General features: G+C 40.0%; 2 protein-coding genes and 1 long non-coding RNA gene across 9 annotated transcripts in view; 2 read left to right on the plus strand and 1 right to left on the minus strand.

The window, feature by feature from the left end:
- Nucleotides 1-22,605, minus strand: part of PCCA (propionyl-CoA carboxylase subunit alpha) — a 462,660-nt gene that overhangs the window by 49,065 nt on the left and 390,990 nt on the right. The window lies entirely within an intron of this gene.
- LOC140607882 (malate dehydrogenase, mitochondrial-like) lies at nucleotides 13,539-16,189 on the plus strand. The gene has a single exon (XM_072782488.1). It carries the CDS (start codon nucleotides 14,952-14,954, stop codon nucleotides 15,966-15,968), a length of 1,017 nt encoding a protein of 338 aa, XP_072638589.1. The 5' UTR covers nucleotides 13,539-14,951; the 3' UTR covers nucleotides 15,969-16,189.
- Nucleotides 19,809-22,605, plus strand: part of LOC140607885 (uncharacterized) — a 67,582-nt gene continuing 64,785 nt past the window's right edge. Inside the window, exons 1-2 of the long non-coding RNA XR_012009806.1 lie at nucleotides 19,809-19,891; nucleotides 21,785-21,877. This is a non-coding gene — a long non-coding RNA (uncharacterized lncRNA). The remainder of the gene's footprint in view (nucleotides 19,892-21,784; nucleotides 21,878-22,605) is intronic.

Consider the following 22,605-nt stretch of genomic DNA (forward strand, 5'->3'; position numbering starts at 1 on the left):
GAAGATAAACTAAAAAGCTTCAAATATATTGAGCACTCAATACATGTTAGCTCTTATAATTAGTCTTATCATTATGATCAGAGCTACCCAGGGCTCAGAAAACCTCCAGTTAATGCATTCTCTAGGGCCTGGACAATTGGCCTTTCCCAAAGGTGTCTGTACACATATCCTGGTAATACGTTTAAGAAACTTGAGTGAATCTCCCACATGCAAAAGAACCTAACTAAAACAATCCCTTATGATTAATTCCAGAGTTGGGATGGTCAAGTCAAAGAATAGTATATATAATTCTCTTGGAGAAACTTCTCTTACAAGTTACTCATGCTGAATGTTGGTGTGAATTGATTACTCAAAAAGAATTGACCCATATGATACCTAAACCCTAGAAATGCTTGGTACACATGACTTGATATGTAAATGGCTGTGAAATAAGGTTATCTGTGTTCAAGTTCAATATGGGTCTCAGAAACAACAACCAGAACTGATAATGCACCTCCACGCCCCATCAGAGCTGCCACAGTGAGTTCATTCTGGGTAAATATTCAAGAATACAAAGAGTGGGAGAAAAAGAGGTGGCTCTACTAGCCAGTGCTTTATTTATTTTTTTTTTAATTTTTATTTATTTATGATAGTCACACACACAGAGAGAGAGAGAGAGAGGCAGAGACACAGGCAGAGGGAGAAGCAGGCCCCATGCCGGGAGCCTGACGTGGGATTCGATCCCGGGTCTCCAGGATCGCGCCCTGGGCCAAAGGCAGGCGCTAAACCGCTGTGCCACCCAGGGATCCCTAGCCAGTGCTTTAAAGAACAATGTGGCTAATATAGAAACACAGGTCCAATCCATAAAAACCTTTCCACTATCATGAAAGCAATGGGGTGAGATACCCACTTGTTCCCTTTTCCCCCCTTCACTCCTCAAGCTCTCTGCTTTGGCTCCTGGATCTTAGAGTGATGCTGTCTCTTTGGTTCTGAATAGAGAGAGAATGAGAGGAATAGGAATAGGAGGCATAAGCGGGTATGAAAATATCTTAAGCCTGGGTTTCTTAGGATGGCCCTAGGTCCTTAACTTCATCAAACAGTTGGCAACAAAAAATACGCAAAACAAAACTGTACCTAACAAGTTTACAATAGTGGTTTTATGAGGTATTCACCAGAATCACAGGAAAGCCATTTAAAAATGGATATAACCAGGCTCCACTCAGACCCAATACACTACTGGGTTAATATTCATAGTAGAAAAAAAATAATGGTTGCTTTATAAGTTCCATCAGTTTCTTCCAAGTTACATCTGTCTACCTGATTATCTGGTACTATCTGGAAGAAACTGATATTAATAATGGACTCTCAAAGTCTACATATGCCAAATATATCCACAGGAAGAAAAAAATTCAAACATCTTCAGTGATCTTTGTAACCCCCGGCTTTCATCTCAAGGATACTAAACACACATATTGTTTAGATGTTCAGAATGAGAACACAGGCGTCCTCACAATACATCAAAAACTTTAGGTGCCTGTTGATGGGTTTCTCTATTCCTTAGTCGTCTTCTATTTTTGGAGGACATAATCCCACACACACCTCTTACAGCATCTGAGCACTTTCCTTAAGATGGGTCAAGGGTTTCAGGAGGGCCTCACTCAGTTCCTGTAGAACACTGCATACTTGCCATTGACTTAAAATAGGGCCCCAATTCCTAGCGTTTCAACATTAGTATCATAAACACAAATGACCACCTGAGACCACAGAGGACCGGATATGAGCTACTTATAGTAAAATTGAACCAGGGAACAAGAATAGCAGGAAAGCTGCCTACTTTCTTGTAGTGAGGTCCTTTGAAGTAAACTATTTATTAAACATTATATTAGTGCTCGAAACAAAAATCTTTGAAGGCAGGTTATCCTCCTCTGCACAGTGGTCCACTGCTAACGAATTGTTTCCTTTTCCTCTTAGGTTTTGTTTTTCCTCTTGTGAAACTGAAACCCGGATTGTTTTCCCCCCATCTATGAAACTAGCTGGCACCAAGCACTCCTTCTGGCAAAAATGTCCATGAATAGAAAGAGCATTAAAAAGAGACACCAACCCATCACTTTCCACCACACAAGAAAGCATGCTTATCAAGAAGTTGCTATATAAAGTTCAGCAACTTCTCTACATTTGAAAACTAGGTTACAAGAAATGAAACCAAATGAATAAAAATGGCAAGAATTCAAATGATATGATGTCACTTCTTATTTTTAAAAGCAAACTTATCTATTGCAACCCCTACTTCACAGCCCTAGACTGATAGGCCTTACTTCAGCCAGCATTCTTCCACTTTTCACTCCATAAAGTTCCCTGCATCCACCAGTGACAGTCAAGTTTTAAAGAAATGTTCCAAAGAAGAGCAAAGGGTGATATGGTTTATTTTTCCAAATCAATCATTAACTTAAGAGTCTTCCCCCAGAAGTATAATGAGAAGGGAAACTCCCAATGGGCCAACTGCCCTGGTAACACATCACTGATGGCAGAAGCCTGGCTAGCTCCCAAAAGGCCCACTCTCTAGCTTGGTATGTGCCGATAAGAGAAAGGACAGTGTCATTGCTGGACATACAGCTGGGTCTCTCTCAATGTGGCTGGGAACGGCGGGAAGCTTTTCAAAATCTAGAAATACTTCAAAGGGCTAATGCATATTAAGCTCTCCTCCCTTTTTCCTGAAAGGCTCACTTTTGTTCCTAATATAAAGACTTAGATATTTCTTTAGATCATAAAGCAAGTTGTACTTTTAATGATGGATTAAAAATTATAAAAGTAAAAGATGGCTTGTTCTCACTGTTCTTTCTTTCTTTCTTTCTTTCTTTTTTTTTTTTTTAAGTGATGAATGCAGGAAAAGACCAGTCTAGGGCAGATTCCTCTCTTGCTGACCTTCAGGGACATTCAGTGTTGAGTAAGGCAAGTATCATGGTAGCATAAAGTCAAACTTGGATAATTTGGTCACTTTTTTTGTTGTTGTTAATTTCTTTATTAAAAACATTAGATAATAAACATATAATAGCACCCAAGGTATCTGGCTTTAAAAATAATATGAATTTTCATTCTAAAGAGTGTAAGATGAAATAAATTTGTGCTCACACTGGTCTTTTGAAATAGAAAAGTCTGTTATGTCAACAGAATAACTATTACTGAATGGATGGACATTTTTACAAAGAAAAAAGACCCCTGGGCTCCATAGATAGCCTACAACCCTACCAACTTTTCTCGATTTGCACCCATCCTTAGCTCCACCCCCTTAGCTCTAGTCCTGTTTGGCACTAGACACTGCACTTGAACCCTTGGCCTATTCTTTACTCCTTCCTTCATCAATTATGACTCTGCTTCATCAACCATACTCTTTTTTTTCCTCTCTTTTGGCTCCTTGTCTTCAGCCTAAAAACAAGCTTAAGTCATTCTCAGTAAGAACACAAACTCTCCTTTGCCTCTGCATCCCCTCCAGTTTCTGCCTTCCTCTTCACTGCCTCGCCCCCATCTTTCCTCCCCTGGTCTCCACCAAGGCCACCTCCGTTTTCTACCAGGCCTATTGCAGGAAGGCTCTGCCCCACTGACAGCTTATCTGAGGCATCCACAAGTTAGATATTTCAGGGGAAAAGACAGAGTGGTACAGAAATGTTCATAATACAATGAAGAAATAGAGCAAGTCACACTGAGTTAAAGTTTCTAGATCTACAGTAGTTGTTCTTAGGAAACCACCATGGCAGAAAGTTCCCAGGATCCTCTCATAAAGATGAATAAATGTTTAGTCCTTGGTGTAAAATATATTTCTACAGTGCTGGTTATATTTATTGAGTGACTGCTTTGTGCCAAGGATTATTTAAGTGGTACATGCACATTCTCTCACTTAATTCTCACAATAGATGGAATTATTGTTCTCATTTGACAAACCAGTAAACTGGGTTTAGAGAAAGTAAATAAGGCTAAGATCAAACAGCCAATAAATAAGCATCTGCCTGACTTTAGAGCAGGTGTCTTTAGGCATTGCTCTGCAAATTACATTTTTTAAAAATACTTTATGTTTTAGAAGTTTTTTAGGTTTAAGCAAAATGAAGTGGAAAATAGAGGGGTTTCCTGCATCCTCCCCAACCTCCCATATGCAGGACCTCAACAAGTAAATTGCTTTCTATATACAAACAGGTGGGAAATACATAATTGAAGTAATAACTATAAAACCCAGAAGAAATTCAAGAAAGGAAGAAAGATCTTTACATCTGTGGAAAGAGACAAGACCACAAAACCAAAAAATGGCTTTTACTTTAAAAAGGGAGAAGAAAGGGAAAAACTTAAGAATTGAACTTTCACCTTCCCCCTTTAAACTTCCCTGCCCTGACCCTCAAACCGGGAACTGAGAACTGACCTTGGTGTCCTTCGTTTTGCCATGAGAACCCAAGAAAGGTGATTCTGTGGGCATATGAATTTATACAGACAGTCCCTGACCTATAAGGGTCCCATATGATTTATGATGGCTCGAAAGTAGATATGCATACAGTAGAAACCACACTTCAAATCTGAATTTGGATCTTTCCCAGGCTACTACAAGGCAGTATGATCCTCTCTGGTGATGCAAGGCAGTGGCAGCACAGCTTCTATCCATCATACAATCACAGGGGTAAACAACCATATGCTGACAACCCTTCTGCACCCATATGGCCACTCTGTCTTTCACTTTCAGTACAGCATTAAATAAATTACATAAGATATTCAATACTTTATTATAAAACAAACCTTGTGTTAGATGATTTTGCCCAAATGCAGGTTAATGTAAGCGTTCTGAGCTAATTTAATATAGAACAGACAAAGCTATGGTGTTCAGAAGGTTAGGTGTATTAAGTGCATTTTCAAGGATTATGTGTTTATCAGCACATAACCCCGTCCTAAACAGAGGAAGGTCCGTATTTATTACATCAGCTTGTTGTATATTTATATACATTAGCTGGTTGCTTCTGGATATTTATTTGTGATTTATACTCTGTCCTATATCAATTAGTCCTTTTCCCCAGGATGTGGAACATTATTTGGCACATAATATGAACCCAACAAATACTTGTTGAATGAATGAATGAATGAAGGAACAAATGAACAAACGAGTCACAAACTTCCATGGCTAGGCAAAATAAAAGTGCAGACAAGGACTTTCCCTTCCTAGTTTCTGCTAATTTTGAACTAGTGACTCATAAAGATACTTAATATGTTTTTCCTTCTACACAATATTAGTGCTAATTAAATACAGTGTCAGTTATTATATCCCTTACAAACACTTGTAGGTGGTCTGCAGAACAGAATTACTACCTAAATGACTAAGGAATTAAATGACTAAGGAATCAAAGTATTTGAAGCTTGATATTTTCACTATCATAGTTCCCAAAGCAAAATATCAATTCACAGGCAACAAAAACAAACTGCCCAGTAATGTGCAAAAAATATTATTAGTTGGTTTAAATCTCAAAATGTTACAAGATACCTATTTAAAAATTATACAAACAGCATTAACTTTCTCTTCAAGGCTGATTATTCTTTTTTCCTCTCAGTGTAATGACCTTCCTGCACAGTATGTGCTACCATTTAAAAAAAAAAAAAAAAAAAAAAAAGCCTAGGGAAATGAAAGGAACTGCTTAATATCAAAAACATTTTATTTGCAGAAGGAAGAAACAATGCAATAGGAAATACACAATAATTAAAATGCATGTGCTTTGTTGTTTCATTAGGGTTAAGTTTGTTTTAAAAAACAAAACACAATAATATGCCATTTGGGCTGTTTTTGAATTAGGATCTCTAGAGAATAGAAGGAATCCTACGTAGAGAGTATTTAAAAACAAGTCCTATCTTTACACCTGCTAGGTGGCTAGAAATCAAAAAGATATAGACATCGGATGTTAACTAGACTTACGGTGATCATTTCACAATACATACAAATACCGAATCCCTGAACCAAGCACAGTGCTGTCAATTATACCTCAATAATAAAAACGATAGAGACATGCTGGCAAGGATGTGGAGAAAATAAATGATTCACATATTGCTGGTGGGAATGTAAGATGGTGCAGGTGCTTCAGAAAACAGCCTGGCAGTTCCTCAAAAAGAACTTAAACATAGAGCTGCCATATGACTCAAAATTCCCTTATAGATATTCACTCAAGAAAAATGAAGACATATGTCCCACAAAAACATGTATAGGCATGTTCACAGCGGTATTATTTATAATAGCTAAAAAAACAAACAATTCAACATCCATCCTGAGGAATAGATAAGCAAACTGTGGTATATGCATACACTGGAACGTTATTCAGCAAAGAGTGAATGAACTACTGAAGGTATAAGAGAGATGAATCATTGAGAATATGATGCCAAGTGAAAGAAGCCAGTCACAAAAGATCACATAAATGGTTTTGTTTATACACAATGTCCAGAATAAGCAAACATATACAGGTAGAAAGATTAGTGGCTGCCAGGGGCTGGCAGGGCTGAAGGAGAATAGGGTATTAACTCCTAAAGGGAAAGGGGCTTCTTTTTGGAGTGACGAAATGCTCTCAAATGGACTAAGAGTTGCACAGCCCTGTGAACACACTAAAAACCACTGAATTCTACACATTAAATGGGTAACTTGTGTAGAATGTGAATTATATCTCAGTAAAACGTTTTTTTTTTTTTTAAATATTTTTTTTTAATTTTTATTTATTTATGATAGTCACACACAGAGAGAGAGAGAGGCAGAGACACAGGCAGAGGGAGAAGCAGGCTCCATGCAGGGAGCCCGACGTGGGATTCGATCCCGGGTCTCCAGGATCGTGCCCTGGGCCAAAGGCAGGCGCCAAACCACTGCGCCACCCAGGGATCCCCAGTAAAACGTTTTTTTAAGATTTTATTTATTCATGAGAGACAGAGAGAGAGAGGCAGAGACACAGGCAGAGGGAGGAGAAGCAGGCTCCCATGCAAGGAGCCTGATGTGGGACTTGATCCCAGGATTTGGGATCAGGCCCTGAGCAAAGGCAGATGCTCAACCGCTGAGCTACCCAGGCGTCCCAATAAAACTTTTTTTTTTTTTTTTACATCAACTCCATACCCAACATGGGGCTCAAACTCCCAACCCCAAAATCAAGAATCAAATGCTCTACCAAGTGAGCCAGCCAGGTGCCCTTCAATAAAACTTTTTTTAAAAGGCCTGACAGTCAGCCATTTAAAATGCTCTATGAATGGAGAACTTGACATCTTCTGACCAGAGGCAAAAGGTAAAAATGGGAATGCAAAGAGAAGTAGTAAACATGCAAAATAGCTACAAGAAACACAAAAATAGTGACACTGCAAAAAACCTAAACAATTGTTTCCAAGGGCTAATACTTGGAATTATGAAGTAAGCAGGACACTATCTCAGTCAAAAATAACTACTTTGTACATACGTAAAGGAAAAATGAGCCTCTAATTTGAAGATTCTACTTAAAAGTCAATTAGCTTATTTGCATTTGAAATTGAAGAACAAAAGAGCTTTAGTTTCTAACAGTTTCAACCTATTTTATACAGATATTTATTAAAATGCTTTAGTTTGAAATAACGCTATAGGCACCAGAAAGAAAACAAATATGAGCAATTCAATTCTATACCTTCTGTTCAATAAAACTTGCTTCTCCATGGCAGGTGGTACAAAGAAGTCTACCCAGGGGGTTAATCAAAATTCCCTCAGAATAATTGAAAAGCATCTGCATTTTTTCCCCAGAAGCCACAAAAAAGTCACAGGAAGCAGAACATATAATCTTGATTATGAGCACTGAGTCTGTGCCAGCACAATGTACTGTCCCCTGAAATTATGTGACAGGACACAGTATCATTGTGCGAGCAGCTACTGAGGTTTCCCCAAATGAGGCTGAAAAACTCAAGAAAATCAAAAGACAATGATAATAAGTTGCATGTGTGATGTTTTGCTACTGTAGTGAAGCAAACCCCATATTGTGACAAATGTAATCATTCTCAGAGCAAGCCAGTGCTGGGGAAGACCTCAGGGGTCACGAACCCCAACCTTTCATTTTACAACAAAGAAAACAGAGGTTTAGGAAGGTCACATAATCAGTTTAAAGGATTACTGGGGCTAAAATGAGACCTTTCAAGGGTTCTTTCCATGCAATATTTTTTCTATGTACTCCCTGGTGGGGTGAGAGAGCTGCTTACCTAAGACATGGAAAATTCTTGGGAACTTCTGAGAGCTGCGTGTATAAAACTCCACACAGAAGTGCTACAACTAACCATCTGTGAAAGTGCATCACCTAAGAGTTTGGGGACACTCACAATTCCCAGCAAAGTGATCTGTGTGTCAGCCTAAGGGAAGCAAGACTATGGTTCTAGAGTTCGAGTCCATGACTACAGTTTCAGTAGCTGCAAACTGGTAACTGCTTGAGCCCTGGTGGGAGGATCAGCAGCAGCACTGAGGCAGAGAAGACAAAGAGGGGGACACTGAAGAGTGTTCTTGCTGGAATTCAGAAGTGATTTGCCAGACTTTAGCATAACATAGGTACACTAGGTCTCTCTTTGTCCTGATAACCCAGCCTAGTTTTGAAATAATTCTGCCTAGGGGTGCTGGGTGGCTCAGTGGGTTAAGCATCTGCCTTCGACTCAGGTAATGATTCTGTGTCCTGGGATGGAGCCCACATCAGGCTCCCTGCTCAGGAGGGAGTCTGCTTCTTCCTCTACCTCTGCCTCTCCCCCTCCTCCTGCTCATGCTCTCACTGTCTCTTTCAAATAAATAAATAAAATCTTAAAAAAAAAAATTCTAACCAGCCTTCCTAATTATTCTGATATCATCATTCAGCTGATGTTCCAGAGGATAGACTTGAAGATTTGGTCATGGGAGAAATATTCTTAATAAATATTCTTAATAAATATTCTTAATATTCCCATGACCAAATCTTTCTGAGAAAAAAAAATTACTCATATTCTGGATTAGATGTCAGTCTTGTGGGTTTAGTTACTGTTATGTCAGTTCCTTTGGACCTGATTATTTCCAAGTTCTTTGTGCATTTAATTAGTGGTGTTTTTCCCCCCCTCCTATTCCTTATACACATGACCTCTTGGAGGCCTTATAGACCTGAGGAGATCCAGCCTCTCCCAGGGCTGGCTAAACCACCCCCCACCCAAAGATAGGGAAGACCTTGGGAATATGCCTTTCATATGCAAGCTAAGTACTCCTTTTATCTAGCTTACATACCAAGCCATTATTTCCCAGCCCTCTATCAGCCTAGGACCAGGTATCAGACAGAGACCTCAGGCTGACGTCCCAAGCCCACACTGACATTCAAACTAGCAGTCTTAAGTCATTTACCCTGCCCTACTCTACCTTCCTGTGGAAACCCCAATAAAGGCTCCCAACCATGCTTTCCCCGTAGCTCCTTTTTGCCTCCTGACAAACCCTGGTGCTTTTCCAGTAGCCCTGTGTGGTGTGGGGTGCTCCCTCCTCATTAGAAGTATAAGTAATTCCTTCAATGGCATTAACCTTGGTGTTGACACTCATTACCTCCATAAATTAAAAACCTGCAGGTACATTTCAGAACACCCTGCAAAGGCAAGAGCAAATCTGCAGAATCACTGAAGGCCAGAATGCAGGCCACACGGTGCAAGGTCACTTGAGGTGCAAGGCCAGGAAGCTCCCGCCTGGGCCCCACTCTCACCTGCTTGCAGCCCTGCCTTCAAATCACAAGAGCTGCTGTGAGGAAGACACAGGCTCTATGGAAACCTTACACATGCTGTGTGCACACATGGAGCACACAGCATGTATTTATATAGGTTTATCTTCAACAAATTGATAAATTGATACCACAACATCTAATTGATCTTTTACTCTGAGTAGCTATGGCATTAACAGAGATCATTCAACAAGAAATCGCTGATGGACAAGCTTGAAATGTAAAACATTTGTTTTTTTGAAATGAAATGTAGATACAATCAAGAATACAAAAAACAATATCAAAGTCCTTTGGATCATAATTGCAGACACTGATTAAGAGGAAATCTTATTTAGAGGAATGACATGTTGGTTGAAAGTCTGTGAAGACAAAAATGCACACACAGAATCATCAAGTGAGGGCAAGACAGCAAAACAATACATGTGACATATATGGACATGGGGCCCAGTTCTTTCTTAATATGATCAAGATACCAGCAGTTCCTTCAATTTACAAATTAAGGCTGGGTAAGGTGGGATGAATGAATAAGGTGGGACAGCTGTGGACTATTTATCCAGAGGACACCTAAGTTTGCAGAGCATCAGAGAGCTTTGTGAAAGGTTAAGGAGATGGAACAGGTACTTTTGTGCCCGTCCATAATTATTGTCTAGACTCAGACTCTCAACCTCTGCACCACTGACATTTTAGGTTGGATAATTCTCTTGTAAGGAGCGGTCTTGTTTACTGGAGGATGTTCAGAAATATCCCTGATGATGCTTGCAAGAAGTTTTAGGAAATCCACCCAGTGGATTCCAGTAGCAGCCCACTACTTGTAACAGCCAAAATGTCTCCAGACGTTGCCAAGCATCCCTTGAGAAGCAAAACTGCCCAGGGTTGAGTACTACTAATCTAGACTTACAATACCTACACAAATACCATCAGGAACTTCAATTTCAAAAACTACCCAAGGTATTCATAAAATCCTTCAAGGGGGATTACACTTTGGTTGCATAAGGAAGTGAAGAGTGGAGAGGGGTTAAATACTTGGATAAGAACAATTAGTCTTTCACAACACACTTTAACAACCTACTCACCCTAAATAATAGCTAAGGTTTTCTCACATTCAAACTGAAAGACTTTAAATCAAATTGTAAAAAAAAAAAAACAAAAAAAATTGTAATTTTAATCTATTTTTAATATCTGGAATGATTACCTGGTAAATATTATCTTTAAAAAAAAATTCCCTCCCTGGATACAAAATAACTCACATGAGGAAGCCCAGGAATCTGAACCTTTAGCACTCTACCCCATTAAATGGCTGGTCTCTAAGTTCAAACCCAGAAGAGGAGGGTTAGTATGTCCCTACCTCCAGGCCCTGCTCCCACCAAAGCTAGCTGCTCTCTACCAGGCAGTCAGAAGTAATTAGCATGTGTAAAGGGCCACTAGAAGACCTAAATCCTAACAACTCAGAAGCAACTGTGAAGGAAGCCAGGTCTGTCAGCAGATCTGGGTTTGAATCCCCTATTACTGCCTTTAGTATAGGAGCCAATCTGAGCAAATCACTTAATGTCCATAATATTACAATGGAGGCATGACCTCATCTGTAAAATAGGGGTTCTGCCGATGGTCTCAAACAGTAGTGGGAACTGAATGAGGTATCAGTGTAAAGTGTTGGGAGCATTGTATGCACTGAAGGAGCATTGTCTCCTTGGTCTGGTTTACTGAACAGCTAAGATAGGAAAGAGTTGAGTGATGGGATGCCTGGGTGGCTCAGAGGTTGAGCATCTGCCTTTGGTTCAGGGCATGATTCTAGAGTGCCATGATCAAGTCCTGCATCAGGCTCCCTGAATGGAGCCTGCTTCTCCCTCTGCCTGTGTCTCTGCCTCTCTCTCTGTGTCTTTCATGAATAAATAAAATCTTAAAAAAAAAAAAAAAAAAAAAAAAGGAAAGGGCTGGGTGAGCTCTGAGAGACAGCATACAATCAGGGTGGCTGCTAAAACTTATGCACTAATCATTTCCCTGCCCTTAAATGAGGCAGGGGTTCTATTGCAAACAAGGGCACTTCATAGTTTCATGTGTCCCCTGATGCCTGGTAATTACCTAGGGTAATTAACACTGATACCTTAGTAATTATCTTTGCTGTCCCCCACAATCTTGAGAATTTATACCATACAAAATGTACGCCAGCTAGGGGAAGCCTCAGAAACACACACCTGACATGCTGGCTACTATTTGATGCTCACACGTCTTACCGGGCACTCTGCCATGTACTGCCCATACGTGGCGGGGAAAGTGCCACAGATATTAAAGAGCTCTGCAATTAAATGCTAGCCAGAAGAGAACAAAAACTACTCTTTGCAGCAGCCATTGTGAGGTGGTGCTATAAAACATTCTACGTAACATCTCTCAGTGGGAAGATTACAAGACTTCTACAAAATGGAGGACCAAAGGAGGAGCCACAGCTTCTGAGATAAGATATGACCTGTACCTGTTCCCTGCTGACTCAGCACATGAGTCCTTCAGGAAACTGTTATTGGTAAATAGTTTAAAAAGGACCCACATAGAATGCAATTATGCAAACTAGAATTTCCATGAATAGCCATCCATAGCAGATCTAGGTGATGATCCAATACTTGGAAGACTAGAAGGGGTAACCCTTGTACCATTCCCACAGCTAACATTTAAAAAGGTCATGAAAACAAATGGAATATGAGGTTAGCTGAAGTGTGTTGTCATTTTCTCTGCATAAAGCCATTTGAATAGGTCAAAATGTGTGTAAGATTTTGTAAGCTTTAGGCCACTGAAGAGTATCTCATCTGTTCTAGAGATTTAATTTCTACAACATTATAGTGAAATGGGAAAGAAAACTCTGGAACTTCAATTGTTATTACATGTAGTTTAAGCCAGTGATTCTCAACCGGGGTGTGTGTGGTGATTTTGCTCTCTTTCCACCCCCAGGGCCATTTGGCAATGTCTGGAGACAGTTGGGTTGCTCTATCTGGAGAGGTGTTGCTACACATCTCATAAAGCACAGCACAGTCTCTTATAGCAAGAATTATCTGGTTCTAAATGTCATTACTGCCAAGGTTGAAAACCTCATTCAAAGCCAAAAATAAAAATGATCACTGTCTGGGGTGCCTGGGTGGCTCAGTCGGTTAAGCATCTGAGTCTTGATCTCAGGGTCATGATCAAGCCCCAACTTGGACTCCATGCAGGGCTTATTTAAAACAAACAAACAAACTGTCCAATGGGTATAAAACTTAAGAGATATAGCTGATACTATAGATTTAATTATACTTCAGGTCCTATCGTGTCCCTTCCTGGTTAAAAAAAATTATTATGAAAAAATTTAAAAAATAAATAAATAAATAATTATGAATGTATACACTAATCAATCCAAATAATCAAATGTTTGTCCTACCCTCTAATTACAATAAGAAACATCAGGAACATTGCTCTTATGCTTGACTCATTAACACCAGTAATCTAATGTGTTTTGGGTATTCATTTCCTAAACTAGAAACTAATTCTACCATTAAATGTCAAAAAATAAAAAAAATAAAAAAAGTCAAAAAATATATTTAAATCCTAATCCTGACATATTATATTTTAGATTTTATTTATTTATTTGACAGAGACTGAGAGAGCATGAGCAAGGGAGAGAAGCAGACTTCCTGATGAGCAGTGGGGAAGCTCAATCCCAGGACTCTGGGATCATGACCTGAGCTGAAGGCAGGTGCTTAACTAACAAAGCCACCCAGGCGCCCCAGTCCTGGTGTGGTGTGGTGTGGTGTGGTGTGGTGTATTGTATTGTATTATTTTTGTCCTTTCACATCTTTATTTTTCCCAGAAATGGATACCTTTATTTTTTTACATTTTTAAAAGTTCAATTTGTCAACATATAGTATAACAGCCAGTGCTCATCTCATCATGTGCCCTCCTCAGTGCCCATCACCCAGTTACCTCAACCCCTCGCCCACCTCCTCTTCCGCAACCCTTTGTTTGTTTCCCAGAGTTGGGAGACTCTCAAGGTTTGTCTCCCTCCCTAATTTTCCCCACTCAGTTCCCCTCTTTTCCCTTATAATCCCTTCACTATTTCTTATATTCCATATGAGTGAAACCATCTGATGACTGTCCTTCTCCTACTGACTTATTTCACTCAGCATAATGCCCTCTAGTTCCATCCATGTTGACGCAAATGGTGGGTATTTGTCCTTTCTGATGGCTGAGTAATATTCCATTGTATATATAGACCATACCGTCTTTATCCATTCATCTGTTGAAGGACATCATGGCTCCTTCCACAGTTTGGCTCCTTTCATTACTGCTGTGAACACTGGGGTGCAGATGTCTTGGCTTTTCACTGCATCTGTATCTTTAGGGTAAATATCCAGTAGTGCAATTGCTGGGTTGAAGGGTAGCTCTATTTTTAACTCTTTGAGGAACCTCCACACAGTTTTCCAGAGGGGCTGCACCAGTTCACATTCCCACCAACAGTGCAAGAGGGTTCCCTTTTCTCCACATCCTCTCCAACATTTGTTGTTTCCTGTCTTGTTAATTTTCACCATTTTCACTGGTGTGAGGTGGTATCTCATTGTGGTTTTGATTTGTATTTCCCTGATGGCAAGTGATGTGGAACATTTCCTCATGTGCTTGTTGGCCATGTGTATGTCTTCTTTGGAGAAATTTCAGTTCATGTCTTCTGCCCATTTCATGATTGGATTGCTTCTTGGGTGTTGAGTTTGATAAGTTCTTTATAGATCTTGGATACTAGTCCTTTATCTGATATGACATATCAGTTCTGGTGTATTTTATTTTATTTAAAAAATATTTTATTTATTCATTCATGAAAGACACGGGGGGTGGGGTGGGCAGAGACACAGGCAGAGAGAGAGGGAGAAGCAGGCTCCATGCAGGGAGCCCGACATGGGACTTGATCCCGGGTCTCCAGGATCACACCCTGGATCGAAGGTGGTGCTAAACCGCTGAGCCACCAGGCTGCCCAAGTCCTCGTGTATTTTAAACTGATCTCTCCAAATGCAGATCTGTCAGTATCACCTGGTATGTAGGGAATAAGCCTTGTTGAGAAAGAAGCCAGGAATTTGCATTTTTAGCAAGCTTTGCTGGTGACTTACACATGCTCAAGTTTGACAACCCCTGACAGTCATTGATTCTAGAAGAAAAGAGCTGCCATTTGTGAATCATTCTTACCATAAGTTAAATAGCAACCAAATAATTTATAAAAACAGAATCAGGGCTCCCTGACCACTCCAACCAACCATGCTTTCCGCCCTCGCCCGCCCTGCCGGCGCCGCTCTCCGCCGCAGCTTCAGCACCTCGGCCCAGAACAATGCTAAAGTAGCTGTGCTTGGGGCTTCCGGAGGAATTGGGCAGCCCCTTGCACTGCTTCTCAAGAACAGCCCCTTAGTGAGCCGCCTGACCCTCTACGATATTGCTCATACACCCGGAGTGGCCGCAGATCTGAGCCACATCGAGACCAGAGCAACCGTGAAAGGCTACCTCGGACCTGAGCAGCTGCCGGATTGCCTCAAAGGCTGCGATGTGGTGGTTATTCCAGCTGGAGTCCCAAGAAAACCAGGCATGACACGGAATGACCTGTTCAACACCAATGCCTCAATTGTGGCCACCCTGACTGCTGCCTGCGCCCAGCATTGCCCCGAGGCCATGATCTGCGTCATTTCAAATCCGGTCAACTCCACCATCCCAATTGCAACAGAGGTTTTCAAGAAACACGGAGCTTACGACCCCAATAAAATCTTCGGGGTGACGACCCTGGACATTGTCAGGGCCAACACTTTCATTGCAGAACTAAAGGGTTTGGATCCCGCGCGAGTCAATGTTCCTGTCATTGGCGGTCATGCCGGGAAGACCATCATCCCCCTGATATCTCAGTGCACTCCCAAGGTGGACCTTCCCCAGGACCAGCTGACAGCCGTCACTGGGCGGATTCAGGAGGCCGGCACGGAGGTGGTGAAGGCCAAAGCTGGAGCAGGCTCTGCCACCCTGTCCATGGCATACGCTGGAGCTCGGTTTGTCTTCTCCCTTGTGGATGCAATGAATGGGAAGGAAGGAGTTGTCGAATGTTCCTTTGTTAAATCCCAGGAAGCAGACTGTGCCTATTTCTCCACACCATTACTGCTGGGGGAAAAGGGCATCGAGAAGAATCTAGGCATTGGCAAGATCTCCCCTTTTGAAGAGAAGATGATAGCAGAAGCCATCCCCGAGCTGAAGGCCTCCATCAAAAAGGGAGAGGAGTTTGTGAAGAACATGAAATGAAAGGGCAGCCAGCTAGCAGTCCGTTTCCCTAACTTATGAAGGCATCATGTCCCTGCAAAGCCATCTCCTGCCCTCATGTTTCCGTTGCGTTAACCACCAGTCATGTTAACGTCACCACCCCTTCCAATCGCAAGTCCGTCAATGTGTGCATCAATAAAAGCAGGCTTCCATTTTCAAAAAAAAAAAAAAAAAAAAAAAAACAGAATCAGCAGTATATTGCACTATACTACAGTGGCCTTCAAGAGCCTACCTAAAATAGCAGCCCTTCCACGTGGGGCCAGTCTAAGGAAGAAAGCCCCTGAGCACTGTCGTAAAATAATGATGTATGAGAAGTATTTTGTCTTCCAAACTCTGGATTTCCCTAGTCACGACTGTTCGTGGTAAACATCCTCACTCTTGAAGGAAGTGAATGTTCTTAAGCATCTAAAGGCCACAAACCTTCACAAGTATCTGAAGGATTAAATACATGCTTTATATTAGTACATGAACTGTGAGAGGTTAATGGTCATAAACCTAAGAACAATAATTAGACTTTTCAAATAAAAGAGAAATATTTTCCTTCTGAATTTTTCTGCAAACTGAGCACCCAGTATGATCTCAATGGAGAGTACAATCTCAGATGACAACAGGTCTCCAGGCAAGCAAGCAAAAGGAGAAAAATAAACCCCACAGGGCAAAATGAAGCAAAGGGAAAGTGTATTAAATATTAAATATTTTTTGGGGGGTGCTGTACTATATGTCAAACTACTATATGTCAAGTACCTATTATTCTTTGGCATTTTATAAACACTTTCTTATTAAACCCTCACAACTTCTATAGAAGTAGATGTTCTGCTGATAAAAAAAAATACTGAGGACCAGGGAGGTTAAGTAACTTGGTCAAATTCACAAAGTTGGCATGTAGGAGATTCAGACTCAGAGAATCAAGCTTTATTTAGCAGCCTACCTCAACATCCATGAACATCTTGGGAGTGGTTTCTGGAAATTTCTTGTGAACATGTAACTCAATAATTGCAAATATTTATCATTGACATTTCAGAGTGCTGTGTGCCTTATTTTTACAACGAAGTCTAAGCTGCTATATGCCTTGTTTCAGAAAGTGAATAGATTCAAATAAGCATTCTAAAACCCTAAAGCATCATACAAATGTAAGACATGATGTTATTTATTAAAATTAATTTTATTTTAAGGATCTCTGGCAGATGGCAGCAGGATTTTGAGACACTTTGAAATAATTAGTGATACCCTAGGATAATGTGAAATCATGACTGAGGTTACATTAAGTTAACTTCTAATAGCCACATATAATATAAATTATTTGGACAATAGGTAATGCCATTTTAACAATGATATTATAGAGACTCAGAGCCTCCTCCTCAGATGTGGACTTTCCCAGGGGTCTGATCTGGGCCTTTTCTCTTCTTCACCATCCCATCCCCATGGACAATCTCAGCTACTGCAAGCCTCAGATCTCATCTCTGCATGTTGACCAAGTGCCAAATAACATGCTCATCCTTAATCTTTTTCCTGATCTCCAGACTAGAAATGTCCCTGACATCAGAGATGTCTCCCTGGTATTTCAAACTGAAAACAGTCAAAAATCTAAGTCATTACCTATCCCACCTTTTCTCTGGTATAATTCTTCTCCTCTTCCTGTTTTTCTCCTTTGGGTAACTTAGTTATCACATCTGGAAATCTCAGAATCATCTTTGAATCTGTCTAACACATATCACTGGACCCTGGGTCCTCAAGGAGTCTCTCAAGTGCACCCTCTTCGTTTGTTCCCACAAGTTCTCTTTAAAATCAACATAAAACAAATCACACCTCTCTTCTTTCAAATCCTTCAAAGTCTAGAGAATAGGGTCCAATCTCCCTGGCATGGCTCTGCATCATCCAGCTCCCACTATTCCAGTTTCACCTTCAACACAGACCTTGGCCACTGGCTTGCTACCCTCACTAGGCAACCTACTCTTCTTTAAACATCTGGTCACCCACAAGCCTCTGTACCTCCATTTATTTTATTTCCTTTGTTTCTCTACTATCGTCACGGAGCACAGCTTCTGAACATATGGTCTTGGGTTTTGTATCAGAAGAAGAAATAAACTAATCTATAATTTCCTCTGCTATCTCCTTGCCCTATACATAACCCATCTCACACTTACCATGTACTCATGAGACCAGTCTGTGTCACCTGGACCCAGTACACTGTTTAAGGGCAGAGACCAAATCACATTCATCCAGGACACTTCCTAGCACATAGTACAGCAGGCAGTCTGTGATTTCTTTAAATGTTTTGTTCAAAATGCATCACATAATGGGATATTAATAATTGCAGTTTCATATGATATACAAAATGCCAATTTCAAAAGGCTAGAAAAGTAAACTCAGTTACCTCCCAAAAGTTTGTTCTTGGGTTGGTTACATGGTACATAGAACATGTTACCAAAAAACAATGTTCAAGAGTAGGAAAGCATTTAAAGCCCATTTCCTAAAATCTTATTTTAGTGACATTTTGGTTGAAATTTCGCATTATGTGGGGGAAAGGCAAGACAGAATGCTATAAAATTACTTTTTCTTAGTATTATAAAATGTATCTAAAGAACAGAAATACTTGGGGGTGCCTGAGTGACTCAGTGGGTTAAGGCTGGACTCTTGACTTCAGTTTAGGTCATGGTCGTAGGGTTGTGAGATCAAGTCCTATATTGGGCTCTGCACTGGGGGGTGGAACCTGCTTAGGATCATTTCTCTCCCATTTCCCCTCTCCCTGTCTCTGTCTCTCCCTTTCTAAAAACAAAAACAAAAACAGAAAGACTCATCACTCTTCCACAAAATGTCTGCTCTGTGGCTTTCATCCTGATGTCTATGGCTGGACAGGAAAAGGATCAGGAATAAAGAGAACATGCCCCAAGTGGGGATAAAGCCCTGCGTGGATGGGGTGGAAGTGGGTCTCTGCCGAAGGCTGTAGGATTTTACGCCAGTTTTCCCCATCCAAGGAAACCGAGACCAGCACAGGTAGGTGGGGTGAGCAAATCCCATAGAGGCAATTCAGTCAAGGGGTGGGCACACATGGAAAGCCTAAAGCAGCAGCACTCAGGATGACTGCAAAGGCAGGCTGGGACACGGATGACCATGCCAGAAATCCCAATAAGCCGTCGTTTACTCCTCAAACCTTATTAATACAGGGAAAGGAATGGGCTACAGAAGGGAGAGACGGCGGATGGAGATTAGAGGAGCCAGACACGATGTAAATAGAAGGGCTGCTTACGAATCTGTAAGGTATACAAGACTGAACAAGTTCCCTGGAAGTTTATTTTTGGAAGACAATAATAACCCAAAACTATATGACATCATTTACTTCTCAAGAGTACTGACTCAGAAGAACAATAACAAACATAGTTCCTTTCATTTTCCAATTATTTGGAGTTCAAACAAATAGGAGTTTACTCTATCAAAATTCAATATCCATATGTGAGTTTTCAGAAGAAAGAGAACTTTTTGATGATGTTTATACATCTATCTATAAATATGAATAATGCAGATTTTGGATCCTATGATATCAGATGACAAGATACAGCCTAAGCTTCAGCTCTTGCTAATTAAACGAATCAATTAAGAGACTACAGTTGCAACTGTGTAGCTGCTGTTCTATAGTAGCAATAACAACCCCACGGGGAGGTCTTTTACTACATTAAAATGCTGTCCTCCACAACTCCATCTGATATTATTAGAAACAGTTATTTGTGTCTTGCTGTCATATTAGTAGCAAAGGCAAATTATGGAAATATGCAGACCAGAATGGTCCCAGTATGAGATCAGGTTGGGTTCTCAGCTTCCAGGGGAACAATTGCTGAAATTCCAAAGTTCCCCAAAGTTCTTTAATGGAACTGATAAATCTATCAGCACAGCAGCCATTTAGAAACTAGGTAAGGGTCACATATTTACATACTTTCCTGCTAAGCTGATACAATTCAACTAGATGAATTATCATATTAAGTTTACCCTCCTGAGTTAAACTGATGGAGTTCAAAATTGTTTTCGATGGTTGTCATTAATCGCTGTTACTCCGTAAACGCTTACTTTGAAATCTAATTGTGCTGGTGTATCAAGGGTCATATTAATAGCATCTTAATGGTAAATCTTTGTAAAACATGTTTATTCTACTGATATTATCACTCAAGCTTTCAAGGCTAATAAGAAATAAAGTATATTTATTATCAATAAAAACTTAATTTAAAATGTACAATTTGAGATTTAAATTAGCTTTAAGAACTTCAGCATGATTTGGTTTCATTAAGAGATCTGGCTAAGCTTCAAAGACATATAATTTGATAGTTCCTCAAGAGTCCTTGGGTAAATGCCAAAAGCGCAGCTACGAAGGAGCTGTTTATTGTACTCTATGCTTATTTTCGCTTTGGGGCAATATGTATTGTTTTCACAAGAAAAAAAAATTAGTCTTGGTGAGATATGTTTGACTTAATATTATAGTATTTAAAAAATAATAGTACTTTAAAAATTAAACATAAACAATGATTACAAAACAAAACTTTGGAATAAACTGGTAACTTCTACATTCTTAAAAGCAATAATGAAATATTCATCCTTATTGCAAAGCATAGTTCAAGTAAGTAATTCTGGTTCAGTAAAACACTGGACCTCTTTCATTTCTTCTTGAGCTTATACTATCTGATGTACACAAACTCACAGCTGCACCAAAAACATGCACATAAAACAAAACTCAGACAACTTACAATCTGAGATAGGCATATATATCTTGGAAAAATTCTGGGATATGTAACTCACCAACCAAGTGTATGTTATGGATTATATGTTTGTGTCCCTCCCTAAATCCCTATGTTGAAGCTCTAATAATCCCCAGTATAATGTTATTTGGTTGTGGGTCCTTTGGGAGGCAGTTAGGTTTAGATGAGGTCAAGGGAATAATAAGGCTTTCGTGATGGGATTAGTGTTTATAAAAAGGAAGAAAGACCAATTACTATATGGTACACCTGAAACTAATGTAACACTGTATGTTAGTTAACTGGAATTAAAATAAAAGCTTTTAAAGAAATAAAAAGTAAAAGATAAGAAGACCAGAATTTTCTCTTTGCCATGTGAAGATAGAGTTACCAGCTAGGAGGAAGACCCTCACCAGGAGTCAAATCTGCTTGACCCTGAACTCAGCAACCACTAGAACTGTGAGAAATTAATGTCTGCTGTTTAAGCTACCCCATCTATGGCATAGCGCCTAAGCTAAAATACTTGTACTTAATAGCAGTTATAGCAATAACTGGATCACACAATAAAGCTGTTTCTAAGGCACTCTGATGGTAAACAGCTTAACTTGAAAGTCAGAGACCTGATTTTGCATCCTGCTTCTGCCAGTTATTAGCACAGAATAGTCATTTAAACTGACTATGCTCACTTTGTCTTCTGAAAATTAGGCATACCCTTTAATTGGTGTTTTGCATGTTTGAGTATGGGATATAGGTGATGATAAAAGGTAAGAAAATATCTTGGAAAATAAATGGCAGTGCTCAAGTCAGGTATTAATGAGGAACAATGCTCTGATTATGAAATATACTTTTAGGTAAATTGCCTGAGTTAGTTTTCAAATTTTCATACATGTCAAATAAATGCTTTCATGCCTATCTATGTTGGGTATATACTAGGTTGAGCCCTGCCATCCAAAAATTCACATCCAGCCAATATTTCAGAATGTGACTCCGTTGTAAAGAAGGTCTTTCCAAATGTAATTAGCTAAGACAAGGTCTTACTATATAAGGGTGGTTCTTAAAGCCAGTGACTTGTGTGCTTAGATTTCTGTGACCGAATATACACAGACCTGGGAAGGAAAGCCATGTGAGGACAGAAGCAGAGATCAGAATGATGCAGCTACAAGTCACGGAACAGTAAGTACTGCTCCAACTATACCAGAAGCTGTGAGAGAGGCATGAAACAGATTCTCTGTGAGAGCCTCCAGAAGGAGCCAACATTGCCCACACCTTAATTTCAGATTTCTCATCTCCTAAACTCTTAGGGAATACATTTCTGTGTTCTGAGTGAAGCCACCCAGTTTGTGGTCATTTGTTGTGGCAACCCTAAGAAATGAATATAGTCCTATGTCCTCCATGTTGGGAGTGGTCATGAAGTTGATAGATACTAAAGGTTAAAATGTGGATGGCCTGAATTTGTAGGTACATCCAAGTAAAATATGCTCCTCTGAATCACAGAGGCGCAAATTTCATCTCAATGCCTTTATTTTTTTTAAAGATTTTATTTATTCATTCATGAGATACATACACAGAGAGGCAGAGACATAGAGTGAGAAGCAGGGTCTCTGCAGGGAGCCCAGTGTGGGACTCGATCCTAGGACCCTGGGATCGTGACCTGAGCCAAAGGCAGACGCTCAATCACTGAGCCACCCAGGTATCCTGATCTCAATGCCTTTAGTAGAAGAGTTTGCCTTTCGTTATATAAAAATACTTACTAACTTAACAATTTTTAAATCAAGTTCAAACAGAGTAACAGAACGGAAATACCTTACACTTAGATTTAAAATTAAAGAGCCAAAGATTTTACAGTAGATCGACTTAATCCACTGACTCTTCAATGTCTACATCTTTTCTATACATGTAAA

This window comes from Canis lupus, chromosome 17 (genome assembly GCF_048164855.1).
Source record: "Canis lupus baileyi chromosome 17, mCanLup2.hap1, whole genome shotgun sequence".
In the NCBI taxonomy this organism is placed as follows: Eukaryota; Metazoa; Chordata; class Mammalia; order Carnivora; family Canidae; genus Canis; species Canis lupus.